The sequence below is a fragment of the Leucoraja erinacea genome, chromosome 17 (assembly GCF_028641065.1).
Source record: "Leucoraja erinacea ecotype New England chromosome 17, Leri_hhj_1, whole genome shotgun sequence".
Taxonomy (NCBI): domain Eukaryota; kingdom Metazoa; phylum Chordata; class Chondrichthyes; order Rajiformes; family Rajidae; genus Leucoraja; species Leucoraja erinaceus.
The window spans coordinates 15087884-15112518 of record NC_073393.1 but is presented as its reverse complement, the minus strand read 5'-3'; the positions used below and the strand labels follow the sequence as shown (position 1 = coordinate 15112518).

The window sequence follows — 24635 nt, the reverse complement described above, 5'->3', positions numbered from 1 at the left end:
TCTCTGCCACAGAAGGTAGTTCTGTGACTGACATCGAGAGGAGTGCAGGGGAGAGATAAGACTTTGCTTTCCATCACAGTGAGGAGGAGATTCACTGTGATGGATGTTTGTGTAAATTGTGTTGTGTCTTGGTTCTTTTTCTTGTGTGTATGACTGCAGAAACCAAATTTTGTTTGAACCTCAAGAGGTTCAAATTATAACAAATATATTGTATTGTATTGTATTGTATTGTAGTTGAGGCCAGTTCATTGGCTATATTTAAGAGGGAGTTAGATGTGGCTCTTGTGGCTAAAGGGATCAGGGGATATGGAGAGAAGGCAGGTACAGGATACTGAGTTGGATGATCAGCCATGATCATATTGAATGGCGGTGCAGACTCGAAGGGCCGAATGGCCTACTCCTGCACCTATTTTCTATGTTTCTAAGATGCAGAGTGGAAGTTGAGACCAAATTACATGAAGAAACCAGGAAGGAAACTGGGCAGAATGAATGAACCAATTAATTTTGACTTCATATTTCTGCATTGTATATATCCACAAAGGTCTCAGTAGTATTTAAAGGGATAGCCCAAAAATTAGAAATTGGAAGTATTCAGTAGGCATTGAGTGAAGGCAGCATCCCAGATTAGCAGTAGAGGCAATGTCAAGAATACAACACAGAAGGAAGTTTAATGGTCTATTCAGGCCAGGGGAAATGTTCATATTAGCCTCAACACATGTTTCACCCTGCTGTGCTAAGCATTCACCATCATATCACTTTGCGCCTCCACTCAACTTTTAGCAGAATCTGGTCTTCTCCATTTCACTTCCCCAGTCAGAAATGAAAAGATAGTTCCAACTTACCTTTAAAAAACACAAATTTTCCATCATGCCGTTCATATGCTGCATCAATATTGGATGGCAATCCTCTCCAGAAATGGCCAATAGGCATTGGGTAGTTGTCCAATACTCGATTATTTCGAACTCTCCAAAACCAGAGTCCCTGTTTGGGCAAGAGAGCAGAGTCAGATCACATAGACAGAGAATTTTAAATTAGCAAAATCTCAAAATATTAAACTTTCTAATTGACTATTTGTGATCATGTCTATTTATCCAGACTATCTCTGCTTGTTAAGGTCTAACAAGCCTAAAGGTTGTGGTGCAGCTTAAATAATACAATGGTTTATTGTCAGAATGTCTATGTGGCCCTTTAATGGTGGCACTGCATGTTGGCAAGTTCATTCTTGCTGTACCATTACTGTTGTGGAACATGCTGTGAGCTTTGGGTTAACAATGCCTTCATTGCTGATTAGATGTTGGCACTGGGCTTTGGGCAGAAAAAAGCAATTCCAATCCTACTACTGCAATTACTGCCTTTTTGATGTTTTTTAAGAGAATTATTCCAGTCTGCGCTATCGACATCTGTATAAATTATTGAAAGACAGTGTAAATGTCAGTGACAGTGAAAATATAAACACACACACACGCACATGCTGAACTTGTTTTCTGGTTTATTATACTGTTTACAATGTAATATGTTTACATGTTCTGGTGTGCTGCTGCAAGTAAGAATGTCATTGTTCTATGTGGGACATATGGTAATAAAACACTCTTGACTCTTGAGTATAACTGACTTTGCTACCACTAATAATGTACTGCAATAACGGTGGTACCAAAGCGTTCAAAGTTAATGTTGTTTACAACGTGAATACACTGCCATAGTGAGGAAAAGCAGAACAAAAATGAAACAACAGAATCCCAGTGACTCAACTTGCAATCTATCTTTACCTTAAACACAAACATTTCTCCCCGCAACATTGCCATGCTATCAAAGTTGCCATCGCATATATTTGGACGATGTTGGGTGGTTCCATCTGTCGTGTCAGGATTGTCTAGATCAGGATCTCGGGGTGCTGGTTTTCGGTCAGGAGTTTTGGGAGGCACACGCTCAGGTTTTTTTGGTCTCCGCGGTGTCATAGTTGGCAGTGAATTTGTGGGTTTGGGTAAGCTATCTGGTAGACCTTGAAACAATGAAAGAACCATTAAAAAAAGTTAACCATTTATAAAGTTGGGACATTTATTGACAAAGAAATACAAATGATCAACATCATGATGAGTGTACAAGAACGTAACACGAGCAGCATCAAGCTTAGTTAAATAAGAATATCAGGTGTCAACCTAGTGAAGCTAGAACACCACGTGCAAACACATACAAAAACCAAAATAACCTCCGGTTAATTACTACCTCATGATACTTCTCCTATCCAAAAGTGAAGTTATGGGAGATGTCTGCCTTCACAGTTAAATAGCACTTACTCAAAAATAACCGGCTTCCAGAAGGACTATTCACCTTCAGACCTCATGTTGGCCCAAATACAGCATCCCCCTCGTGTGAGCCATGATAAACTCATGCCAATTACATCAACAGGACACTACATTATTCTGCTATTTCTGCTAGTATTTTTACATTTAGAATTGCAATATAACTTTGCACCATTCTGCCTTTTTACATTAATCATCATATTTATTGTAGTGTTTAGCATTACCATGTATACCACTTAGGCTGGTGACCAGAAGATGTGGGTATTGAGTGACGGTGCTGGACTACTTCACATAAATATTGTGGCCTTAAGATCAGATTGGGTAACTAGGGTGGCACAGTGGTGTAGTAGTAGAGTTGCTGCCATACAGCGCCAGAGACCTGGGTTCGATCCTGACTACGGATTCTGTTTGGGCGCTCTCCCAGTGACCATGTGAGATTTCTCAGGGTGCTCTGGTTTCCTCCACATTCCAATAATATGCAGGTTTTTAGAGTAATTGGCTTCTGAAATTGTCCCTAGTGTGTAGAATAGTACAGGTGATCAATGGTGGGCCGAATGGCCTGTTTTCACGCTGTGTCTCTAAACTAAATTAACTATGGTGAATCATTAACCTTCTGATGCCCAAACGTCTTTCTGTCATTTTTATATCACATCAACAATTGAATGGAATTCATACTGGCAAATAATCATTTAATCTTGAAGGTCGCAGAGGAGCAGCAGCCAGACCAGCAAGTGAGCGGATTGGCTGAAAGAAGGCTTTCTCCTAGGTGAGTAAAGTTCGGGAGCTTTAAAAAGAGCGGCAAGAGGCAGCCCGGGGCAATTACCTTGAAGGTCGCAAAGGAGCAGCAGCCAGACCAGCGAGTGGGTGGATTGGCTGGGACATCCTAATTAGTTGAGTGGATAGTAGACTTGATTAGATAAAATTAAGTTCACGTGTAGCGGAGCGGCCTTGTTGAGGTGAAGTGTGAGACTTTGGCGAAAAAGTCTTCGTCGACGAGGCTACATTTAAGCGGTTGTGTGTGTGTGTTTAATTTAATTTAAATGTTTAAACTTATTGCAGTGCATTGGTCGCAGGATGTGGGAAGTCAGGGGCACTGCTGTTGTCACTGACCACTACACCTGTGAGAACTGTGTCCAGATGCAGCTCCTCAGGGATCGAGTTAGGGAACTGGAGCAGCAGCTGGATGACCTGCACGCTATCGGGGGAAGACGAAAGCTTCCTGGACAGGACCTACAGTCAGATCGTCACTCCGTGAGTACAAGAGGTTCGACGGTTAGAGACGGAAGGGACGAAACGAGTGCAGGAGACCTCGGTGGAAGTACCATTTGAAAACAGGTACACCCTCTTAGGAGCTGTCAGGGCAGACGACACTTCCAGTCCGAGCGGCGGACAGATCTGTGACTCGAATCCTGGCCCTGAGGCTCGACCGGCGGAGGGTGGAGGCAACAATGTGGAACCAATGCAAGGGGACAGAAGGTCATAAAGGGAGGACAGGTGGGTGAATGGGCAGATGCATGGTAGATGCAGCATAATGTGGATAAATGTGAGGTTATCCACTTTGGTGGCAAGAACAGGAAGGCAGATTATTATCTGAATGGTGTCAGATTAGGAAAAGGGGAGGTGCAACGAGACCTGGGGTGCTTGTACATCAGTCACTGAAAGTAAGCATGCTGGTACAGAAGGCAGTGAAGAAAGCTAATGGCATGTTGGCCTTCATTGCAAGAGGATTATATTGAATGGCGGTGCTGGCTCGAAGGGACGAATGGCCTATTCCTGCACCATGATTTCTATGTTTCTAACCAATAATTCTCAAAGTGACTCACCATATATCTGCTGGATTCCTTTTAAATCATCTTCTGGAAGCTCAAAATTCTCTGTATCCATCCACTGGTAAAACGGAGCCATTATGGCATTAGGATTGCTGGAATGTTCGAGGCCCAGAGCATGTCCTAGCTCATGGACTGCTACAAGGAACAGGTCATTCCCTGTGGATTATAAATAAAACATTGGGATCAAGCTCTGTTAAACAACAACCCACTACTGTCAACTCTAAAACCAGCGTAAATTATACATTTTACTTCATATGAGATACGGGCTCATTGAAGTGAAACAAATGAAAGAGAAATAAGGTTTTATATCAATTCACTCAATACTACCAAGGGCATTGGAATTAGCAAGGATGCAATTAGAACAATACACTCACATAACTGGCTGCTTATAAATATCTAACAAAATAAACTTAAGAGCAGATATGATGTGTTGGAAGGAACTGCAGGTGCTGGTTTAAACTGAAGATAGACTGTCTGACCCGCTGAGTTACTCCAGCATTTTGTGTCCACCATTTAAGAGCAGATAATTCAGAAAAGTGCTAACTGTGACAGGAAAATAGGGTCACATTGTACAAAAAAAATGGCCATTTATCAATGATAAATAATTTATATCTCACATGAACCTTTGCAGAGAATCTCTCACATAAACCTCTGCAGAAATGGTCAGGGCCCCGACCACGGGTAAACAAGGGAGGAGGAGGAGAAGGAAGACTGTCTGAACTGTATTGCTTTCCACCACAGTGAAGAATGCTGTGGTGGATGTCTGTGTTGAATTATGGTGTGCATAGTGTCCCTTTTTAATTGTAACGCTGCATGGTAAATTACATTTCACTGCACCTTTTGGCGCATGTGACAAATAAATTTGAACTTTGAATTTTAATAATGGTCTCCGATAAAATTACACTCTTTGGAAAGGAAGTCGACAGTGACTGTCAACTGAATGAGACGAGTTATATCTTAAATAAATGCTAGTAAGACAAGATTTTAATTCCTCTGTGTTTTAGATTTATTGCTTGTGCTTATTTTACTGTTATTTATCTTCTATAATTATATATAAAATAACGGTAATAACATTGTTAGCTAATTGGCTTCATCATTTATACATGCATTTACCTGTAGTTTAATTTTATTATTTCCATGGATAAATAACTCAACAAGCCATTGTCAAAGGCAAGCTAACAGATGCAATATTAAAATATAGCCTCCATCTCAGGATTTCTGGATTTAAAATTGGAGGTTTTCGATCGGGTCATTGGAAATAAATAAATTCACTTGGAATAGTAAATATAATCATACACATGAGAACATTTCAAATTAGAATTGGAAATCCCAGCTGGAAGTGGAAAATGTTATGACAAATGGTTTAGAGACGGTCATGCCAGTGATCAAATCCATAGAAGGAGAGAGATTATGCAAGATTGCAGGGACAAAAGACTGATTATGAATACTAGTATAAAATATTATGCAGTAGGAAAGATAAGGGGATGATCAAATAAGGCAATTAATTCAGAGTAGAGGAAGTCTGAGAAACTAAAGTTCAAATTAAGATCACCGTCAATGAGTCATTCAGTACAGAAGCTGAAGAGAATACAGCATAAACCCAAAAAGGTTTGCTGTTCACTTTTTCCCTTCACATCTTTTGAGAGAAGCAACAAATTCACCTCTTACCTTGAAGATCAGTACTTGCCAGGGTCCATGGCTCATCTGAATCAAAATGAGTATCACCGCCCAATCCACTACCAGGGAAATAGGCATGAGCCAGGAAACCACCCTCCCCATCAAATGGGGAACTGTCACCATGGAAACCCGAGGCAAAGAAGACCACGATGTCTGCATGCTTCCTGCGACCATATCGAATATCATAATAAGTAATCTCCTCAAATATTATTGGCGTAGCTTTCTGCCAGACACCAAAAGCCTGGCGGATAGCCTGGCGTGTCCTATATTCTCCCAGTTTGGGTGTATAGTTTTGGATGCTGCAAGAAGAAAATTATGCTTTAATCAGGAAATCTGGATCAGCATAAACTTTGGAGTAGGTTTTTGAACTCATTGGTCAATCTTTAGAATATGATGCTTCCTATTCTAAGGAAGAACATAATTTTGAGGTACATACCAACACAGCAATTTACAACCACACAGCCCAGCAGAACATTTCAATGAGATTTGAGTGTACTACCTGTATGTGATACGTTTCGAATTCCACTTTTGTCCAGTGAGGATATATCGCTTACGACGTAAATTTGTCTTGATTTCTGTGCCAAAGTTGTCAGGAACACCACAGCGGGGTTTCTTCATCCACCTGGCAGAGATTAACATACAAAATGCAAGAATGAAATCTGCATTCGGCTCCCATTGTCCATGATCATGCCCGTTCAGGTCACCCTGAACACTTTCCTCGTGCAAAGCATGGTCAGGATTTGTTGACACATCAAGTTATCTATATAATTAAAAGTCTAAACTTGACAATTTCCTGTTTGCACTGTATATTGATTTTAGAAAAAACGCGACCACTTATGGCTATGATTTTTGGCCACCTTACTCAGAGTCCCCCTCCAGCTGTCAGAGCCAGAGGATTTTTCCCATCGATGAAAAGTGAAAGATTTATTAATGTTTAAAAAATGTTGAGATTCTCTCCCCTGTCAATCACGTCACAAAGGCCACGCCCCGCGAGGGAGGGGCTATAAAACCCGGCAGTGTGGCCATGGCTCAGTCTCTGCAAGACGGGGGAGGAAGAGGGTCTGAGCTGGAAATCTACAGAACACTGAGAATATTGACCTGCGAGTGCCCTTTATGTGTTTTTTAAACTGTGCCTTTTGCAACTGTGTGGCTATTGAAATGTGTGCCTTTTGCAACTGTGTGTCTTTTGCAACTGTGTGCCTTTTGCAACTGTAAAAAACAATGAAAATGTCAAATTGATTGTCCACCCTCTCCACCTTCTCTCTCTCAGTCTCTCACCTGTTTTCGGCAGAATTTCTGGCAGTTTCTGAGCTGCCAGCCTGCCAGGCTTGAGTTACTGAGCTGCCAGGCCTGTGTGACTGAGCTGCCAGCCCAAGAATCCATTCAGCCCATAATGCCCATACTAGCCCTCTGGAAACGAGTCCCTTCAGCCCACAACACCCATGCTAGCACTCCAGAAAGCCTCCCCAACCCCACACTGGCCAGCAATCTTGGAATTGGTGGAGAGGTGGAATATTGTGTTGGGGACCAACCCTTCCGTGTGAAGCTGGGACCCAACGTGTCCCACTTAGTCAAGTAGCTTCTTAAAGAGTTGGTTCTCTCCATCTTTGTGATCCATGGGTTGGATTTCCTGATGGGCTAAATTTACTGCTGGAGATGATTGATTTAGGACTTTATTTTTGCTACATTAAATGCAAGTTGTTAATCTAACTAATGGCCCATCACGGAATGAATCCCAGCACAGACTGAGGTTAAGCCACTTCAATACTTCTCTCAATCTATCTTGCTAGAATGCTGTATCTCAACTTGCACCAGCTTCCCACTAGACAGTCTGTAAAGCTAATGGGAAATGCTCAACCTATATTATCTTTACTCTGGAACCAAAGTCACTCCAATATGAACTACTGTACTTGAGGTACAATTGTGCATGTTCATCTTTGGAGGTTGAGCTCCAAGTCAATGTTGACTCATTCACTGAAATGATTGAGAGAATGGGCCTTACTCTGAACACATTTAGAACAAAGGTCCTCCACTAACATCCTCCACTGTCCAACATTGATTTCTGACAATAAAGACCAAAGTAAGAGCCTGGAAAATCCATACCTCAAGAAACATCTCTTAGTGAAGGCAGTCTTTGATGATGAAATTCACTCCAGTCTCTAATGCAACAGTGCAGCTTTTGGTTTTAAGATCAAGATCTCAAATCTGGTATAAAAGACATGGTCTGCCAGCAGTGATTCCATACCTTTCTATATTCTGTGGAGATTTGTTGGACCTAGGGCAGGCACCTCAAAGCACAGGGGAGGCACAACCAACATCTGCTTCCCCAAAATCCTGAAATCCACTGGCAGGGTAGGTAATCCAATATCAGCTTCCTGTGCCTGGCCAAAGTCTCCAGCGTGGGAGTTTACATCACTCCTGTGGGAAGGCCTACTGTTTATGTGCTTGACGCTAGACTCCTAAAATGTACTCTCTTAGATTCTGGAAATTGAGCGCAACTTGCCCATGCCGACCAACATGCCCCATCTACATTAGACCCACCTGACTGCGTTTGGCCCATATCCCTCTGAACTTATCCTATCCATGTACCTGTCCAAATGAGAAACTGGCCACTTGGCCTACCATATCCAGGTTAACCCCCAGGTACTTATCTATAGAGTTTAGTTTAGAATTTAGTGAAAACAAGCCATTTGGCCCACTGAGTCCACACTGGCCATTGATCACTGATATGCTAATTCTATGTTATCTCACTTTTGCATCTTATACACGAGGAGCAATTTACTTTCGTTAATTAACCTACAAAACCTGCACGTCTTTGGAATGTGGGCGGAAACTGGCACGACTCGGCCACAGGGAGAACGTACAAACTTCACACAGACAACACCTGAGGTCAGGATTGAAACTGGGTCGCTGGCACTGTGAGCCAGCAACTCCACCACTGTGCCGCCACCGAGTTGTATCATGACAAGAAATGATCTGCAGAGCAAAGAAAAGAATTGAAGAATGTTCTTAAACCTGCGTTGAAAACCTGTGGGATTCAAAACTTGTAGGATTCTCACTCACTCATGGAAATTATTAGCCCACTACAACCCAAAATGATGAAGGATCTCTGGGAAGAAACTGAGATGTTTGAATCTCCTGATCAGGAGCGTTGCGCAGCTCAATAGAAGTGGCCCTTCCATACCCTTCCCATCCACCCCACCATGAACCTCCCATCACAAATGTGAAAGTGTCTGCAGTTCCCAGATTGATCTGATGAGCATTCTCAGGGGCCACAGAACATAGCAGAAGCAAAGAATCCTCAGTCATCAAGTAACTGCCCAATAAGAAAACTTATGCATTATTATGGAGTGAGGCTGAGCAATGTCTCATCAGCAGGTCCCGACTACAGAGACAAAACCTGTGGCTGAATGGATGCAAATGACAAAGGAATGGGCACAAGACATCTGTTGAAAGATAACTAAATATAAACCAAACCACAGATTTCAATGGAATATCAGTGAGCAAGGATCTCCATAAAGCTGATTGTGAAGCATATAACGGCAATATCAGCAAACCTTGCAAAATATTCAAGGTCAAAGAAGACATTTATTTTTTGGGTGCATTACTTTTTGCATAAGTATACAATAGCATTCAAAATACCTTTGGAGCAGAAAAGTAAGCTTAGAGAAAATGATTACCAGTAATGAAAGATGCCAAGAATTCAACCCTCAGTTTGTGTTTCAATCACTAAGTTGATGCCTGAAGCACTCTCCACATCCATGCGTTTCTGAGTAGCAATTAGCCCTTTGCAAAGTTATTTCACTCAAGTGCTTTGTGTTACCACAGCAACATACTGTATCACAGCAACTACAGCATTAGTGCATTTGTTTGCCACAATCCACCGAAATCTGTATGCAGTAATAGCATCTGATACCAAATGAGAAAAATAGAATTAAGAATATCCAAAAATCTCACTTCACTCTATCTCATTCAGTTACATAGGGGCATCTTAAATCTTCAATTTGCTAATAACAGCACCAAAATGTTACCTTTAAGACAGCAAAATCAGCATGCATTAATTACCATACAAATATACAGACAAAGCAGGAAATACTGAATAAGAGGAGCACAATGAACACTCGGGACATTGATGCATTGGAGAGGGTTCAAAGAGTGACAAGGTTAATTACAGTACTTAAGGACCTAAACTATAACGTGTCACACTGAATTTTATCATTTAATGATAAAAGATCGAGAGAACAAATCCAAGTTTTAAAAATGTTATGAGGCATGAATAAAGTGAATAAGAATAGTCTATATCTATGATATCAGCTCAGAACTAGAAGACACAGATTTAAAATGACAAAAAATAATCTGAGAAGAAAACTCCCAGTTTTGCTACAGGACATGAGGCCTATTTTTGGCAAAAAAAAAATCAATATTTGAATTCCAGGATGCATCATGAAATGAGAGTTCAACACAACCTTCTAAGGCAAAATACCTTCTACTTACTCGGCCCAGTAGGAGAAAATAAACGATCATCACTAGGATCAATTATCTCAAGCTAGTGAAGACTGGGCTTTTAAATGCCTCGTATAAAATAAACAGATGATGGACATTTGGTTTAATGATGGATAATATTGGAGATATTAAGGTAGACGCCATCGACATAGTGAGGAGTAGACATAATCTTTCTAGATCAAGCATCACCATGCCATTTTTCAACCCAAAGCAACCCTGGCCCTAAAATTTTGCTTTGAAGATTCAGAAGTCTGTCTACAGGAATTTCTTTCCTTGGTATGATTATGTTGGGGGTAAGTTTTGCCGAGCTGATGGAAGAAATTGATCAGATTTATCAAGTGTCCATTTCCAGAACCATTTTTATGTTTCCATCTGACTGATGTGCTTTGCCGATGGACTGATCACAAATCTGGCATTATCACATCTTTTCAGGCTCATGTGTAATATGAATATCGTGGTGAGATTGTTTTAAGAGAATGTCATTTTAAATTTATAGAGTTATACAGCATAATGGGCCCTCCATGCCCATGCCGACCTTTATGCCTATTTATACTGCCTGTATTAGGTCCAATAAATACCTTGCCCATTTGTGCCTGTCTAAATATTTGTTACAGTTGTTATATTTATCTGACTCCACCATCTCTTCAGTCAGTGACTTCCAGATATTAACCACTCCTTGTATAAAAAGCTTTCTCCTCAATCCCTTTGAGAACTCTTATCTTAAACACAGATCTTTTGTTTTTGATAAATCTACCATGGGAAAATTATTCTAATTATCTACCAGGCACGTGCCGTTAGGGTAGACAAAGTAGGCAGTGCCTACCCTGACTAAAATTATAAAATGGTGATTATTAAATATAAATAGTAAAGACACAGGAGAATTATGCCTACCTAAGAGATCGATCTCTTAGGTGGGCGTAATTCTCCCGTGCCTTTCATCCGCAGTACACGTAACACGTGAAAGTATGTGCAACTCACGTGCTGTCGACGCTGCTTCAAGCCTTCAATGACAACGGTCGAAAAAGGCAGCTGAAATTCTGCCTTTGTACCGTGGACTGCGTGCATGTGCTGCGCAACGTACTGCAAATGCGCAGCAGCGTACTGCGCATGCGCAGCGCAAGTTTCTTGGCGGGTTTTTCAAACATGGATTGTCATTAAGAGTATCTTACGAAATAAAGAGAGAAGAATGGATTCCGTGTACAAATAATGTGGTAAGTAAATTTCTTTGAGCTATATGATTTTAAATACTTTATTAAGAGATAAAGCTTTTGAAGACAAATTACTTTATAAAAGTCGACTGATTACCTACCCTGAGTTATTACTCACGGCACATGCCTGTCTATGTCTTCCATAAGTTTATATACCAGCAATCAACATTCAGTCTTCTTCGCTCCATGACAAACAAACCAAGCCTAACGAATTGAATTGAATTGAATACATTTTATTAGCCAAATATGTGTACATACAAGGAATTTGCCTTGGAGTTTTGCTCGCAAGTTACACGATATACAGTAAGCCAGACCATGATGGAGAAGGTGAGGACAGACTCTATGATGGACAGACCGAGGTTATGTTTCTGTTTATCGAACCTGCAGCAGAACTCATTCAGGTCGATGGTCAGCTGACGATTGTCCAAGGAGCTGGGGGTTTTCCTCTTGTAGCTGGTGGTTTCTTGCAAGCACTTCCACACTGAAGATGAGTCATTAGCTGAGAACATAAGAGCCTGTCCCACTTGCATGTGACGGCATGAGTTTGGCACGACCAAACGGAAGCAGAGTTCGCGCTAAGTTCACGGTAAGTATGCGGTAAGTACACGCTAAGTTCGCGCGTGACGTAATTTGTGTCATACTTACCAATCAGCTGGGCAGGAGGCGGGCCGACTGAATTTGGGCGTCGGGCGGTGACGTCATCACGCAACGGCACCGCTAGGCGTACGCCGCGTGCGCCGTCAAGACGCTGCATACGCCCTCAATACGCCTGCGGGCCGACAGGCTGTTACCGTGTGGAATTTTCGGACAGTGCGGGATTTTCGGAGCCCCGCGCGATGTCGGGACCAGCCCCGCACAACTCCATACACCTCCGCGCTTCGAAGTGGGACCGGCCCCGCGCAGTACACCGCAAGCGACCACGTTTGGTCGCGCCAGACGCATGCAAGTGGGACAGGCCCTTTATTCCTCAACTTCTCAGAGTACCTTTCCTTGCCAACTCTGATTCCTCATCGCAGCTTGTACTTGTCCTGCCTGTAGAGAGGTCTGTATCCTCGCTCCTGTAGGCCTCATCTTTAGACTGGCGGAGCTGTCCGAGTTCTGCCGTAAGCCAAGGCTTGTCATTGTTGAACCTGATCCAGGTCCCAGTGGGAATGCAACTGTCCTCACAAAAGCTGACATATGATGCCACGGTGTCTGTATTCATCGAGGCTTGCGGTTGCTTCCCTGAACACATTCCAATCGGTGCAGTCAAAGCAGGACTGTAGGTTTTCAATGCCCTCGCTTGTCCATTTTTTCATTGTTCTGATCACAGGCTCAGCAGATTTTAGTTTCTGCCTGTAGGTCGTAATAAGGTGAACTAAACAATGATCAGAGTCCCAGAGCCTCACAGGGAACAGAGAAATATGCATTTTTGATTGTAGTATATCAAAGATCGAGTGTTCTCTATCTTCTGGTGGGGCAGGTAATGTGATACCCGTATTTTGGAAGCTCTTGGCTGAGGTTAGCCTTGTTAAAATTGCCCAAAACAATGACCATGGAGTCCGGGAAGTCACTCTACTCTCATTACCCGGTCAACATTTGCACCACATGTACGCAGGCTTAGGGAGAGATGTAAACACCAGCGGGAATAAAATAGGTAAATTCCCTTGGAGATTAAAAGGGTTTGCAATTTATAAAAAAAGACTCCAGATGAATACAACAGAAGTTAGACAGTACAGTGATGTCACTGCACCAGCCCTGGTTAGTATAGAAGCATATTCCACCGCCTCTTGATTTCCCCGCTGCCCCCATTTCGCAGTCTGCTCGGTGTAGTTGAACGCCAACCAGCTGCAGTGCATTGCCCGCAGTCGTTATACATTTTGGTTTCGCCATGTAGAGGATGCAGTAGTGTTTCTACATTGCCCCCCCCCCCCCCCCCCAATTCGGGGCAACATAATGTTTGGGACACAGCAATGTCATATGAATGAAAGTAGTCATGTTTATTATTATGTTGCATATCCTTTGCATGCCATGACTGCTTGAAGTTTGCGATTCATGGACATCACCAGTTGCTGGGTTTCTTCTCTGGTGATGCTCTGCCAGGCCTGCATTGCAGCCATCTTTAGCTTATGCTTGTTTTGGGGGCTAGTCCCCTTCAGTTTTCTCTTCAGCATATAAAGTGCATGCTCAATTGGTTTCAGATTGGGTGATTGACTTGGCCACTCAAGAATTGACCCTTTTTTAGCTTTGAAAAACTCCTTTGTTGCTTTAGCAGTATGTTTGTGATCATTGTCTTGCTGTAGAATGAACCACCAGCCAATGAGTTTTGAGGCATTTGTTTGAACTTGAGCAGATGGGATGTGTCTATATACTTCAGAATTCATTATGCTACCACCATCAGCATTTGTATCATCACAGATAAGTGAGCCAGTACCTTCAGCAGCCAAACATGCCAAGGCCATAACACCCCCACCACCGTGTTTCACAGATGAGGTGGTATGCTTTGGATCGTGGGCAGTTCCTTCTCTCCTCCATACTTTGCTCTTGCCATCACTCTGATATAAGTTAATCTTCTTCTCATCTGTCCACAAGGCCTTTTTCCAGAACTGTAGTTGCTCTTTTAAGTACTTCTTGGCAAACTGTAACCTGGCCATCCTATTCTTGCGGCTAACCAGTGATTTGCATCTTGCAGTGTAACCTCTGTATTTCTGTTCATGAAGTCTTCTCAGAATGTCTCAGAATGTCTTGTGGCAGCGGCTCCCTGCAGTCCGTCTGTCTTTTTTTCTTTCTTTTTGTCTTGTTGGGAATATGTTTTTGGTTTATTTTTAGTTGTGTAGATGTGGGGGGGCGGCCGCCCGAATCGAGGGGTTTGAATCAGCCCGCAGCAGGGCCTTACATCGACCGGCGCGGCTGAAACAGTCGCGGGACTTACCATCACCCGCCGGGGGCTTTAAAATCGGGAGCCCCGGTCACCTCGGCGTTGCAGTTTGGCTGCCAAGAACAAAGGACAGGGAAGAGATAAGACTTTTGCCTTCCATCACAATGAGGAGGTGTTTAGAGATTCACTGTGATGGATGTTTATGTGGAATTGTGTTAATTGTGTGTTTTGGTCTTTTTTTTTGCTGTTATGACTGCAGGAACTAATTTTCGTTCAGAACTTGCATGTTTGAATGACAATAAAGGGCTATTGAATTAAATTGAATTCTGTGGATAATGGTCATTGACAAATCTACACCTGACTCCTGAAGAGTGTTTTTGATCTGTTGGACAAGCATTTCGGGATTTTTCTTTATTGTAGATGGAATTCTGCTGTCGTCAGCTGTAGAGGTCTTCCTTGGCCTGCCAATCCCTTTGCGATTAGTAAGCTCACCAATGCTCTCTTTCTTCATAATGATGCTCCAAACAGTTGATTTTGGTAAGCCTAAGGTTTGGCTGATGTCTCTAACAGTTGTATTCTTGTTTCTCAGTCTCATAATGGCTTCTTTGACTTTCATTGGCACAACTTTGGTCCTCATGTTGGTAAACAGCAATAAAAGTTTCCAAAGGTGATGGAAAGACTGGAGGAAAGACTAGGTGGTGAGAGCTGTCCTATACCTGCATGAAGGAGGTAATTAAATACATCTGAGCAATTACAAATACTTGTGAAGCCATGTGTCCCAACCAATACGTTGCCCTGAAAGGAGGAGATTGTGTATGGACAGTGCTGTGGTTTCTACATGGTGAAACCAAGCTGTATAAAAATGGCCTTTGTTGGGGTCTGACAATGTGCACTTTGGCCACATGTAATTTTTTTCTATCGCAGATCTCGGGTTGTGGAGTACAGAGGCAAATGGATGGATGATGGGTCCCAAACATTGTGGAGGGCACTGTGTTTACAAATTATGTGACATTTTCTGCCACGGAAGGCAGTGGAGGCGAATTCACTGGATGTTTTCAAGAGAGTTAGATTTAGCTCTTAGGGTTAACGGAATCGAGGGATGTGGGGAAAAAGCAGGAACGTGGTACTGATTTTGGATGATCAGCCATGATCATATTGAATGGCAGTGCTGGCTCAAAGTGCCGAATGGCCTACTCCTGCACCTTTTTCTATGTTGTGACTCACACAGCCAGGTCTCAGTGAAGCTCAGGGCAGCGGCTCGAGAGAAGTCCTTGTTTGTTTGGCACAGGAGTTTCAGTTTGCCCACTTTGTTGTTGAGCGAACATAGATTTGCAAGGAATATACTTGGGAGCTGTGTGTGTAATTCTCGTCGCTGGAGTCGGGCGAGTGCTCCAGAGAGCTTCACCCGGGTCCTCCTCCGTCTCAAGACTTTGAACACAGCCACAGCCCCGCAACAAATATGTCCAAATAATCCAGCGTGTGAGAGAAATCCGGAACAATGTGTGGAGGTACCATATATCTGATGTTAATGAGTACCTCTCTCATGAAAGTGATCTTTGTGGGATTTTCACAGACGACACAAACAAAACAGAAAGGACCAGTACACCTTGACAACCATCATCGGCGCCAGTCACAGTACAATCTCTGCCCATAACTAAAATCCTACGGTTCAGGCAATGTACTGGTGAATCTCCTCTGCATTCTCTCCAGAACAACCACACTCTTTCTATAATGTAGCAACCAGAACTGCACATAATATTCTCAATGTCGTCTGGCTAATGTTTTGTAAAGTTACGATATAACTTCCCAGCTTTATCTTCTGCTCCATCTGAACTCTCTGTGATCCCTATTTGACTTCCCAAAATGCAATATATCATACTTGTAGGAATTAAATTCCACCTGCTAACTGCTCTAATTTCAGCCTGATACATATCATGTTGTTGCCTTAAACAGCACACTAACTTTCTTGTCATCCACAATCTTACCAATCACATCTCCAACATTCACACTGTTAATATATAAATCACAAACAACAAGAACTGCTCACCGCAGTATGCCACTGGCCATAGACTTCTATCCATTGAGGCCAGTTCATTGGCTATATTTAAGAGGGAGTTAGATGTGGCCCTTGTGGCTAGAGGGATCAGGGGGTATGGAGAGAAGGCAGGTACGGGATACTGAGTTGGATGATCAGCCATGATCATATTGAATAGTGGTGCAGGCTCGAAGGGCAGAATGGCCTACTCCTGCACCTATTTTCTATGTGTCTATGTTTCTATGATCCTCTGGCTCCTAACACCAAGCCAATTTTATATCCAATGGGCCAGTCCACATTGGATCCCATGTGCCTTAACCTTCTGGAGAGCTTACCCTATGGCATGTTCTACATGTCTTTATAGGCATAATCTATAGCCCTGCCTTCATCAATCTTCATAGTTAGCCCCTCATAAAAACTCAACCAAGTGTGTTGCAAGATTTCTTGGCATAAAAAGCCACAATGATTGTCCCTGTGTTACCAAATGTGCATCAATCCTGTTCCTAAGGATTCTCTACAATAATTTCCCTACCATTGATATAAGGATTTGTACCGGCCTATAGTTGCCTAACTTATCCCTTCCGCCCTTCTTAAATAAAGAAACACCATTGGCTATCCTTTAATCTTCTTGCACTGGGTAATAAAGATGCAAAAATCTCTGTCAGGGCCTAACCTATTTATCTCTCTGGGATAGATCTCATCTGTCCTGAGGATTTTATAACTCTTATGCATCCCATGATATCTAACATCTTCTTAACGTCCAGGAGCGAAAAAGACTGCAAAAAGTGGTAAACACTGCCCAGTCCATCACCACCTCTGACCTCCCCACCATTGATGGGATTTATCGGAGTCGCTGCCTCAAAAAGGCAGCCAGCATTATCAGAGACCCACATCAATCCTGGCCGCACACTCATTTCACCCCTGCCATCGGGAAGAAGGTACAGGAGCCTGAAAACTGTAACGTCCAGGTTTAGGAACAGCTACTTCCCTACAGTCATTAGGCTATTAAACACAACAACCTCAAATAAGCTCTGATCTGCAATAGTCTATTATTATTATTACTATTGCACTACTATTGTTTTATTTGTGTGTGTGTGTGTGTGTGTGTGTGTGTGTGTGTGTGTGTGTGTGTGTGTGTGTGTGTGTGTGTGTGTGTGTGTGTGTGTGTGTGTGTGTGTGTGTGTGTATGTGTATGTGTGTGTGTGTGTGTGTGTGTGCTCATATGTACATACACACTGAACTTTTTTTTCTCTCTCGTTTAGCATATTATTTACAGTGTACTATGTTTACATATTCTGTTGTGCTGCAGCCAGTAAGAATCTGGGACATATGACAATAAAACACTCTTGACTCTTGAATATTGACCTATTCTCGATTAACATATGCCCCTCTCTGAACTCACCCCATCTTCCACCTTCGTTCCCTTGGTGAAAACAGATGAGAAGTATTTAGTTGGAACCTCACCAGCACACAAATTACATCTTTGCTGTCTTAGGGAACCACACTTTTCCTGGCTGCTCTCTTGCTCTTGACGTATTTACAGAATCTCTCGATTCTCCTTAATCTTACTTGCCAGGGATATTTCATGGCCCCTTTTCATCATAACTTCTTTCATTTGTTTTCTCCTACACATTCTATATTCCTCAAGAGTCTCTTTATCCCAGATCCCCATATCTGCCACGTTTTTTTTATAAATCCTAATCAGCCAACTTCTTACTTTTTTGTGTTTTCATCAAGTTCTCCAGTTACTTCAATTCCATAGAACCTCTGCATTTTACTGATGGCGTTGGACAGTGTCTGTGCTGATCTCATCGTGGACATTCGTAAATCACCATGAGGTAGGTATCCATATGACTGGAGCCAGGACTGAAAGATAAATAATAGAAAAAGTTGATGAGTCATTTATGTATGTAATTGTAAATCTGTTCCTCACCAAAAAAATTCAGGTTGATAAGTTAGACTGGAGAACCGATCACGAACAAGTCCAGCTATCATCTCAGTGGATGTTTATTGTGGTAAATCCAGTAGCGATGTTTCATTGTATCTCCAAAGCAAAGCCCAGCTGTTTATGCCATTGATCATATTTATTGTATGTCCAAAACTCAGTGTACTTCCACAAACCACAGATGTCAAGAGTGTTTTATTGTCATATGTCCCAAAGCAGAACTATGAAATTCTTACTTGCAGCAGCACAACAGTTATGTAAACATAGTACTCTTTAAACATCATGATAAACAAGAAAACAGTTATATAGGAATATAAAAATATTTGAGTAAAATCATAATAATCTTAGTAAGGACAAAATAACAGTTGGACGTTGGTTAGACTGTTGGATGTTTATTAGAGTACTATGTTTACTTATCTGTTGTGCTGCTGCAAGTAAGAATTTCATTGTTCTGTTAGATTAGGCTGCTTGGAGTATTGCATGCAGTTCTGGTCAAAGATCGCCCCAATACAGGATGCATGTGGAGGATTTGGAAAGGGTGCAGAGGAGGTTTACCAGCATGCCTAGATTAGAGGGGATTAGCTACCAGGAGAGATTGGACAGACTTGGATTATTTTTTCTGGAACGCCGGAGATGACCCGACATAAGTTTATAAAATGATGAGAGGCATAGTTAGGGTAGATAGTCTTTCCCAGGATGGAAATATTAAGGCGAGAGGGGCAAAGCATAAAGTGGAAGTATTGTTTTTTTATCCCTTTGTTCTCCTTTGCTCCCCCTTCCCCCAAACTGGCTGAATCTGGCCATTATTTGCCTCCACATCTGGTTCCACCTGTCACCCACTAGCTCTTGTCCAATTCCTCTGCTGTAACTCTAAATACTGACCATCTTTCCAATCCCCTCCCCCAGTCCTCATGCAGGGTCTGTTCCACCTTAGCGTTCTTTATTCTGTGGTTCCAAACCTATTACTACAGTTCCCTCTTAACTACCCCCTCAGTTCTAAGCCCCCTAGAAATAAACAATGAATTTTGTTTAAGAAGGAACTGCAGATACTGGAAAATCAAAGGTACACATAAATGCTGGAGAAACTCAGCGGGTGCAGCAGCATCTATGGAGCGAAGGAAATATATATTTCCTTCGCTCCATAGATGCTGCTGCACCCGCTGAGTTTCTCTAGCATTTTTGTGTACCAATAAACAATGCATGCTGGCTTTGCCATAGATATCTACTAAAAAATGAAAAATAAATAGAGAATTAAAAAAATTAAATAGGGAGTCAGGTGAGGTTTTGGAAATACTTCTCCATTCCTCCAATTATATTTTCTGAATGTTTTTTGGAACGTAAAGGAGCCAGAGGTATCCATTTAAAATCCATTAAAAAGGAACAAAAAATATTCACTTGCTGATCTCCTGCAAAGGATGACCCAGTCTCCCAGGCATTTGGAAGACTGGAACCTGATAGTGAATTTACTGTCTTGCATGCATGAAATCTGAGTCAGACATAGGACCGCAACTTGCAGTAACAATTCTTTACATTCCTGTGCTTTGTTTCGATTTTTACATTGTGCAAAGAGTAAAACTGATGATAGTGAAGCAGAAGCCTATTTTAGATTTCTCTCAATGTCACCCATTTTTAAACTATCACACAAAAGGCTCTTGTATGTTTACCTTTTTACAGCTATCGCTGACTTACAGAATTGGCTTTGATCGACCTCTGCCTATTCCAGGTAGATGGAAAGTAATGATAAGCCATTGCCAAACTAAATATTATTGGACATAGGTATTTTTCAACTATTTTTGTAATGTTTCCTTGATCATAAAAATTAACTTATGTTTGTACTTTTTAATCTGGCTGTAAATAGTCTGGTGAAATATTGTGTAGGAAGGAACTGTAGATGATTACACTGAAGATAGACACAAAATGCTAGATTAACTCAGCGGATCAAGCAGCATCTTCGGAGAAAAGGAATGGGAGACGTTTTGGGTTGAGACCCTTCTTCAGACATTCTTCTTGCAAATATTGATCTTTTTACTTTGAGAAAGCTCGAGTAAGATCTGCAAAATGCATCGCGGATCCAAGTGAAAATACATTTTTGACCCCTTTCACCTTTATTCCTTCCTCTGGCTTCACTTTTTGTGCCACTTCTATCCTCATCTACTTTTCTCACACTTTTTGTTGTCATCTTTGACCTTTGTCCACCCATCTGCCAATCAAAAAACACCTCACGTATCCACCTATCACTTCGATTTTTCCTGCTCCAACCCCTCTTCCAGCTTCCCCTCCCCCCCCCCCCAACACTCAACGGAGACATATTCCTACATGGTAACTTGATAATTCACCTACTACCAATATTCCCTGTTGTAATTGTCATCGCGATTCAACAACTTAGAATTGTATTATTTTGCAAGTGGCAACTTTTCACCCGGAGAATGGTGGGTATATGGAATGAGCTGACAGAGGAGGAACATTAACATCATTTTAAAGACCCTTGGACATGTCCATGGATAAGAAAGGTTCAGAGGCATATGGATCAAACGTGGGCAAATGGGACCAGCTAATATGGGGCATCATGGTCGGCATGGACAAGTTGGGCCAAATGGCCTGTTTCAGTGCAGTGTGACTCACAAAACTAAAATCTTTCCCCAGACAATGTTTGTATCTGAACTTGAAACCAGTACCCAACATTTGGTGGCAATTTGCCACAGGATTTCCACTTCAAAGATATTTGTATTCGGAGCATTCATAAAGAACTGCAAAGACTGACAAAGATAAGCCACTTGTCAGGAAGTGATGCATTGACCTTTGTCAGTAAACTCTCATTCACAATTCATTTGAACAAAGGACTATAGTTTGTTAATTAACAGTTCTTAAATTTTATTCTCTTTGTGAGTTTTCTTGCAACTATCCAGACAAATCTAGACTGCATTTGTCACTGCCCAACAGATGAAGTGAAAGGAATTGGAGGAGCAGCACCTCATATTTCACTTGGGCAGTTTGCACCCCAGCGGTATGAACATTGACTTCTCTAATTTCAGGTAGTCCTTACCTTCTCCTCCCCTTCTCAGCTCTCCCTCAGCCCTCTGGCTCCACCTCTTCCTTTCTTCTCCCCCCCCCCCCCCCCCCCCCCCCCCGTCCCCCATCCTCACATCAGTCTGAAGAAGGGTTTTTCGACCCGAAACATTGCCTATTTCCTTCGCTCCATAGATGCTGCCTCACCCGCTGAGTTTCTCCAGCATTTTTGTCTACCTTCGATTTTCCAGCATCTGCAGTTCCTTCTTAACATGGATTAATGATGTTTCCCATCGAGACCCTTCTTCAGACTTCATATCAACTAGCATTTGCAGTTCTTTATTTCTACAAAATACAATGAGACTGATTCTGCACCTCTGGCAAGTTGAATTGAAGAGGATTCCAATGGTTTTTATATGTACTGGGGTCTCACCTTCCGTGCCCTCAGAAGTGCTTTGGGTGTTCCAAGGTTGGCCGTGGGTAACGCCCTGAAGCACAGAGGCTGAGTGGTGGCAGCATGAGCTGAGCAACAGTGTGTTCACATTTGACATGTCCGGATCGAGGTGCCGGTGAAGTGGGCCACCGGACACCCTGCAGCAGCCTGGGGCCCCATTGGGTCAGATGCCAATTCAAGAGGCCGAGCACACAGATTGGATGTGGCCTGCAGTGGTGTAAAGCAATGAAGCAGCAGTGGAGGACAGCCGACCCCTGGAACTCCAACCCAGTGCAGCCACCAAGACAATGGGCCCTTGTGGCCAAATTAAGACTTTACATTTTTAACAGCTTTGAGCCTGACGGGTATAAGATGGCGCCAGAAACGTGGCAACTGCCTCAGTAGCATACTGCCTCAGTGTAATATACTATTCTTACACTCTCATACCCAAGTATGATTGTGCATATGTATAGTAAGACTTTTACTGATCTGCATACAAGAAAGGGAATTTCAGTGTCCCAACCAACATTTGACAATAACGTACCATTTTCCATCAAACCATTGAGGTACTAATATTGCTGTACAACATATTTGTGTCCTTCTCTGCTTCAGAAGTTAAATCGCAGAGCACAACAGAACACACACATATTGCAGTGTTCATTAATGCAAGTGACCAAGCCTTTACAATTTTGAAATTGCAGTTTTTCCCATACTGGAAGAGAGATTGATGAAGAATTTAAAAAAGTTTGCAAAATTAAGAAAAGGTTCTTGAGAGAGTTATTTTCACCAGTTTCAAATTGATAATGGAAGTCAAAATTTAAATGATTATCATTAGAATAAAATAGATTGAAAAGGTTTTTTCAACTGACTGTCAACAGCATGTCGAAAATTTACCACAATAAACAAACAAAACGTTTTCTGGAGAAAATGATTAGGTGATGTTTTGGATCGAGATTATGTATGAATATGATTAAAAGGTAAGGGAATAATTTAATATTAGAAATTATCAGTCAGGAAGACCTAGCACTAACACATACATGCTGGCTAGTCTCCTTCCAGCCCTGTAATTTCTATGGAGCTATATCAAAATATTTAAAATCTTGCTCATACATAAATTATTTGCCACATGAAATGTATTTTCTTTCAACAGTTAATCATACTAAATAAGCATTTACATCAGAATATCTTACATTAACATGCTATACTGATTATTAGTATTTTTAGATTTCCTCTAACATTGAAATAATAAACTATGTGATGTTTATGTCATAGAAATATAGCTGCTGAGCTTTGAACAAGTAGCATTGTGGAATGAGATATTCAAGACTGTGGGGTAAATGAATTCCCACGTTGCTGAGGAGTAATCTAAAAACCATGGAGGAGTAGCAAATTAGACAAATAAACTGTTTAATCTTATTGTGCTTTTTTTACCCTACATGAAGCTCACACCAAAAATCTACTCAACGTACTTAGCGTCTTTCGGTGATACATCTGTCAGTATTATTAAAAGCTAATCTACCAGGACAAAATTCAAGAAGAGCAGCAAATTGAAATATTCTGTCAAAACTGAAATTAACCAAAAACTATTTCAATTTAGTCTATTTTGCTATTCCTTCATTGTCTCTGGGTAAAGTTCTATAACTCCTTATCTCCTTATCTGGCAGTATCTTTACCCAACAGTCTGCAGCAGTTCAAATAGAAGTCAGCCACTGACACCTTTTTTACAGAGATAAATGCAACAGAAAAATGTGCCATTGTTTTAAGGTTGTGATGGTTGTTATTAATCAAATTAATCTTAAAGGAAGAAACCGAACACTGTGTAATATCAAAAGTGTAAAATTTGAACATTTAAAAAATCTGTATGATCGTTTTAATTATTTGAAAGCTTTAAATAACTTATTTTGTTCTGGCAGTGGACTTGCAAAGTGGACACTTTCTCGCTTTCCTGTTTTTCCTGCAGAATATTCTACATAGTATGCAGAAGGTTTTGGCAAAACATTACCAAAAAACTTTCAGAACAGTAGTCAAACGTATCATTTTCATTACAAATGTTACAGTTGCACTGAATTCTTGGCTGTTGAAACCATTATTTCTGGAACTTCATTAACCTTCTGACAAGTAAAGCAATTGTTCTCAATAAAATAGCCCTAGTATTTGTTAACAATGTATTTTTTTAAATTTCAAGATCTTCACATACAATTGCTGAGATGAAACACAGTGATCTTGATTTCATCCCCTGTCCAAAAAAATTCAGAAGATCTGGTGTGGGAACAGAAGAAAGATGATTGGGAACACACAATATGTAAGCTTAAACCTTGCCAATTCACAGTGGGCAGAACACAAGGTCCAGAATGTTCTTGTTTCTGTGTAGTATTACAAATAAACAAAAATAGGAACAGCTCTACCTAGTGTTCAATGCTCCCATCAGAACCCACAGAACTCGACTAACAGTGTAGAGACCAAAGTTCAAATCATGCCATGGCAGCTATGACATTTGACTTCAATTAATAATCTGGATTTAAAAAAAAAGTAAGAAATCTTTACAAACTACCAGACTCTCATGATATGGTTCGCGGGAAAACCCCGTCTTCCTTATCAATCTACACTTCATGTACCTTCACACTCATTGAAATGGCCTAATAAGCAAATCAGTTTTACCAAAACGGTTACATTTTAACAAAGAAGCAATAATATTGGAACCCTCTAAGTGCACAAGAAAATGATGATACGCAGATGCCAAAAATAAAGATAAATAGATTGAATGAGAGCTCCTTGGACAAAATCTGCACAAATATTTGAAAATGCGGAGTCATCCTCAGAAAAGTTTGAAGGCTGCTTCTTG

General features: G+C 41.5%; 1 protein-coding gene across 2 annotated transcripts in view; it reads right to left on the bottom strand.

Annotated features, from left to right (window-relative positions):
- Positions 1 to 24635, bottom strand: part of mmp15b (matrix metallopeptidase 15b) — a 62916-nt gene that overhangs the window by 15784 nt on the left and 22497 nt on the right. For both annotated transcript variants that reach the window (XM_055648640.1, XM_055648641.1), the window contains 6 exons: positions 18127 to 18275; positions 6306 to 6428; positions 5798 to 6105; positions 4124 to 4285; positions 1767 to 1999; positions 843 to 981 (listed from right to left, as the gene is read on the bottom strand). In XM_055648640.1, the coding sequence (XP_055504615.1) occupies positions 843 to 981; positions 1767 to 1999; positions 4124 to 4285; positions 5798 to 6105; positions 6306 to 6428; positions 18127 to 18275 (1114 nt within the window). The remainder of the gene's footprint in view (positions 1 to 842; positions 982 to 1766; positions 2000 to 4123; positions 4286 to 5797; positions 6106 to 6305; positions 6429 to 18126; positions 18276 to 24635) is intronic.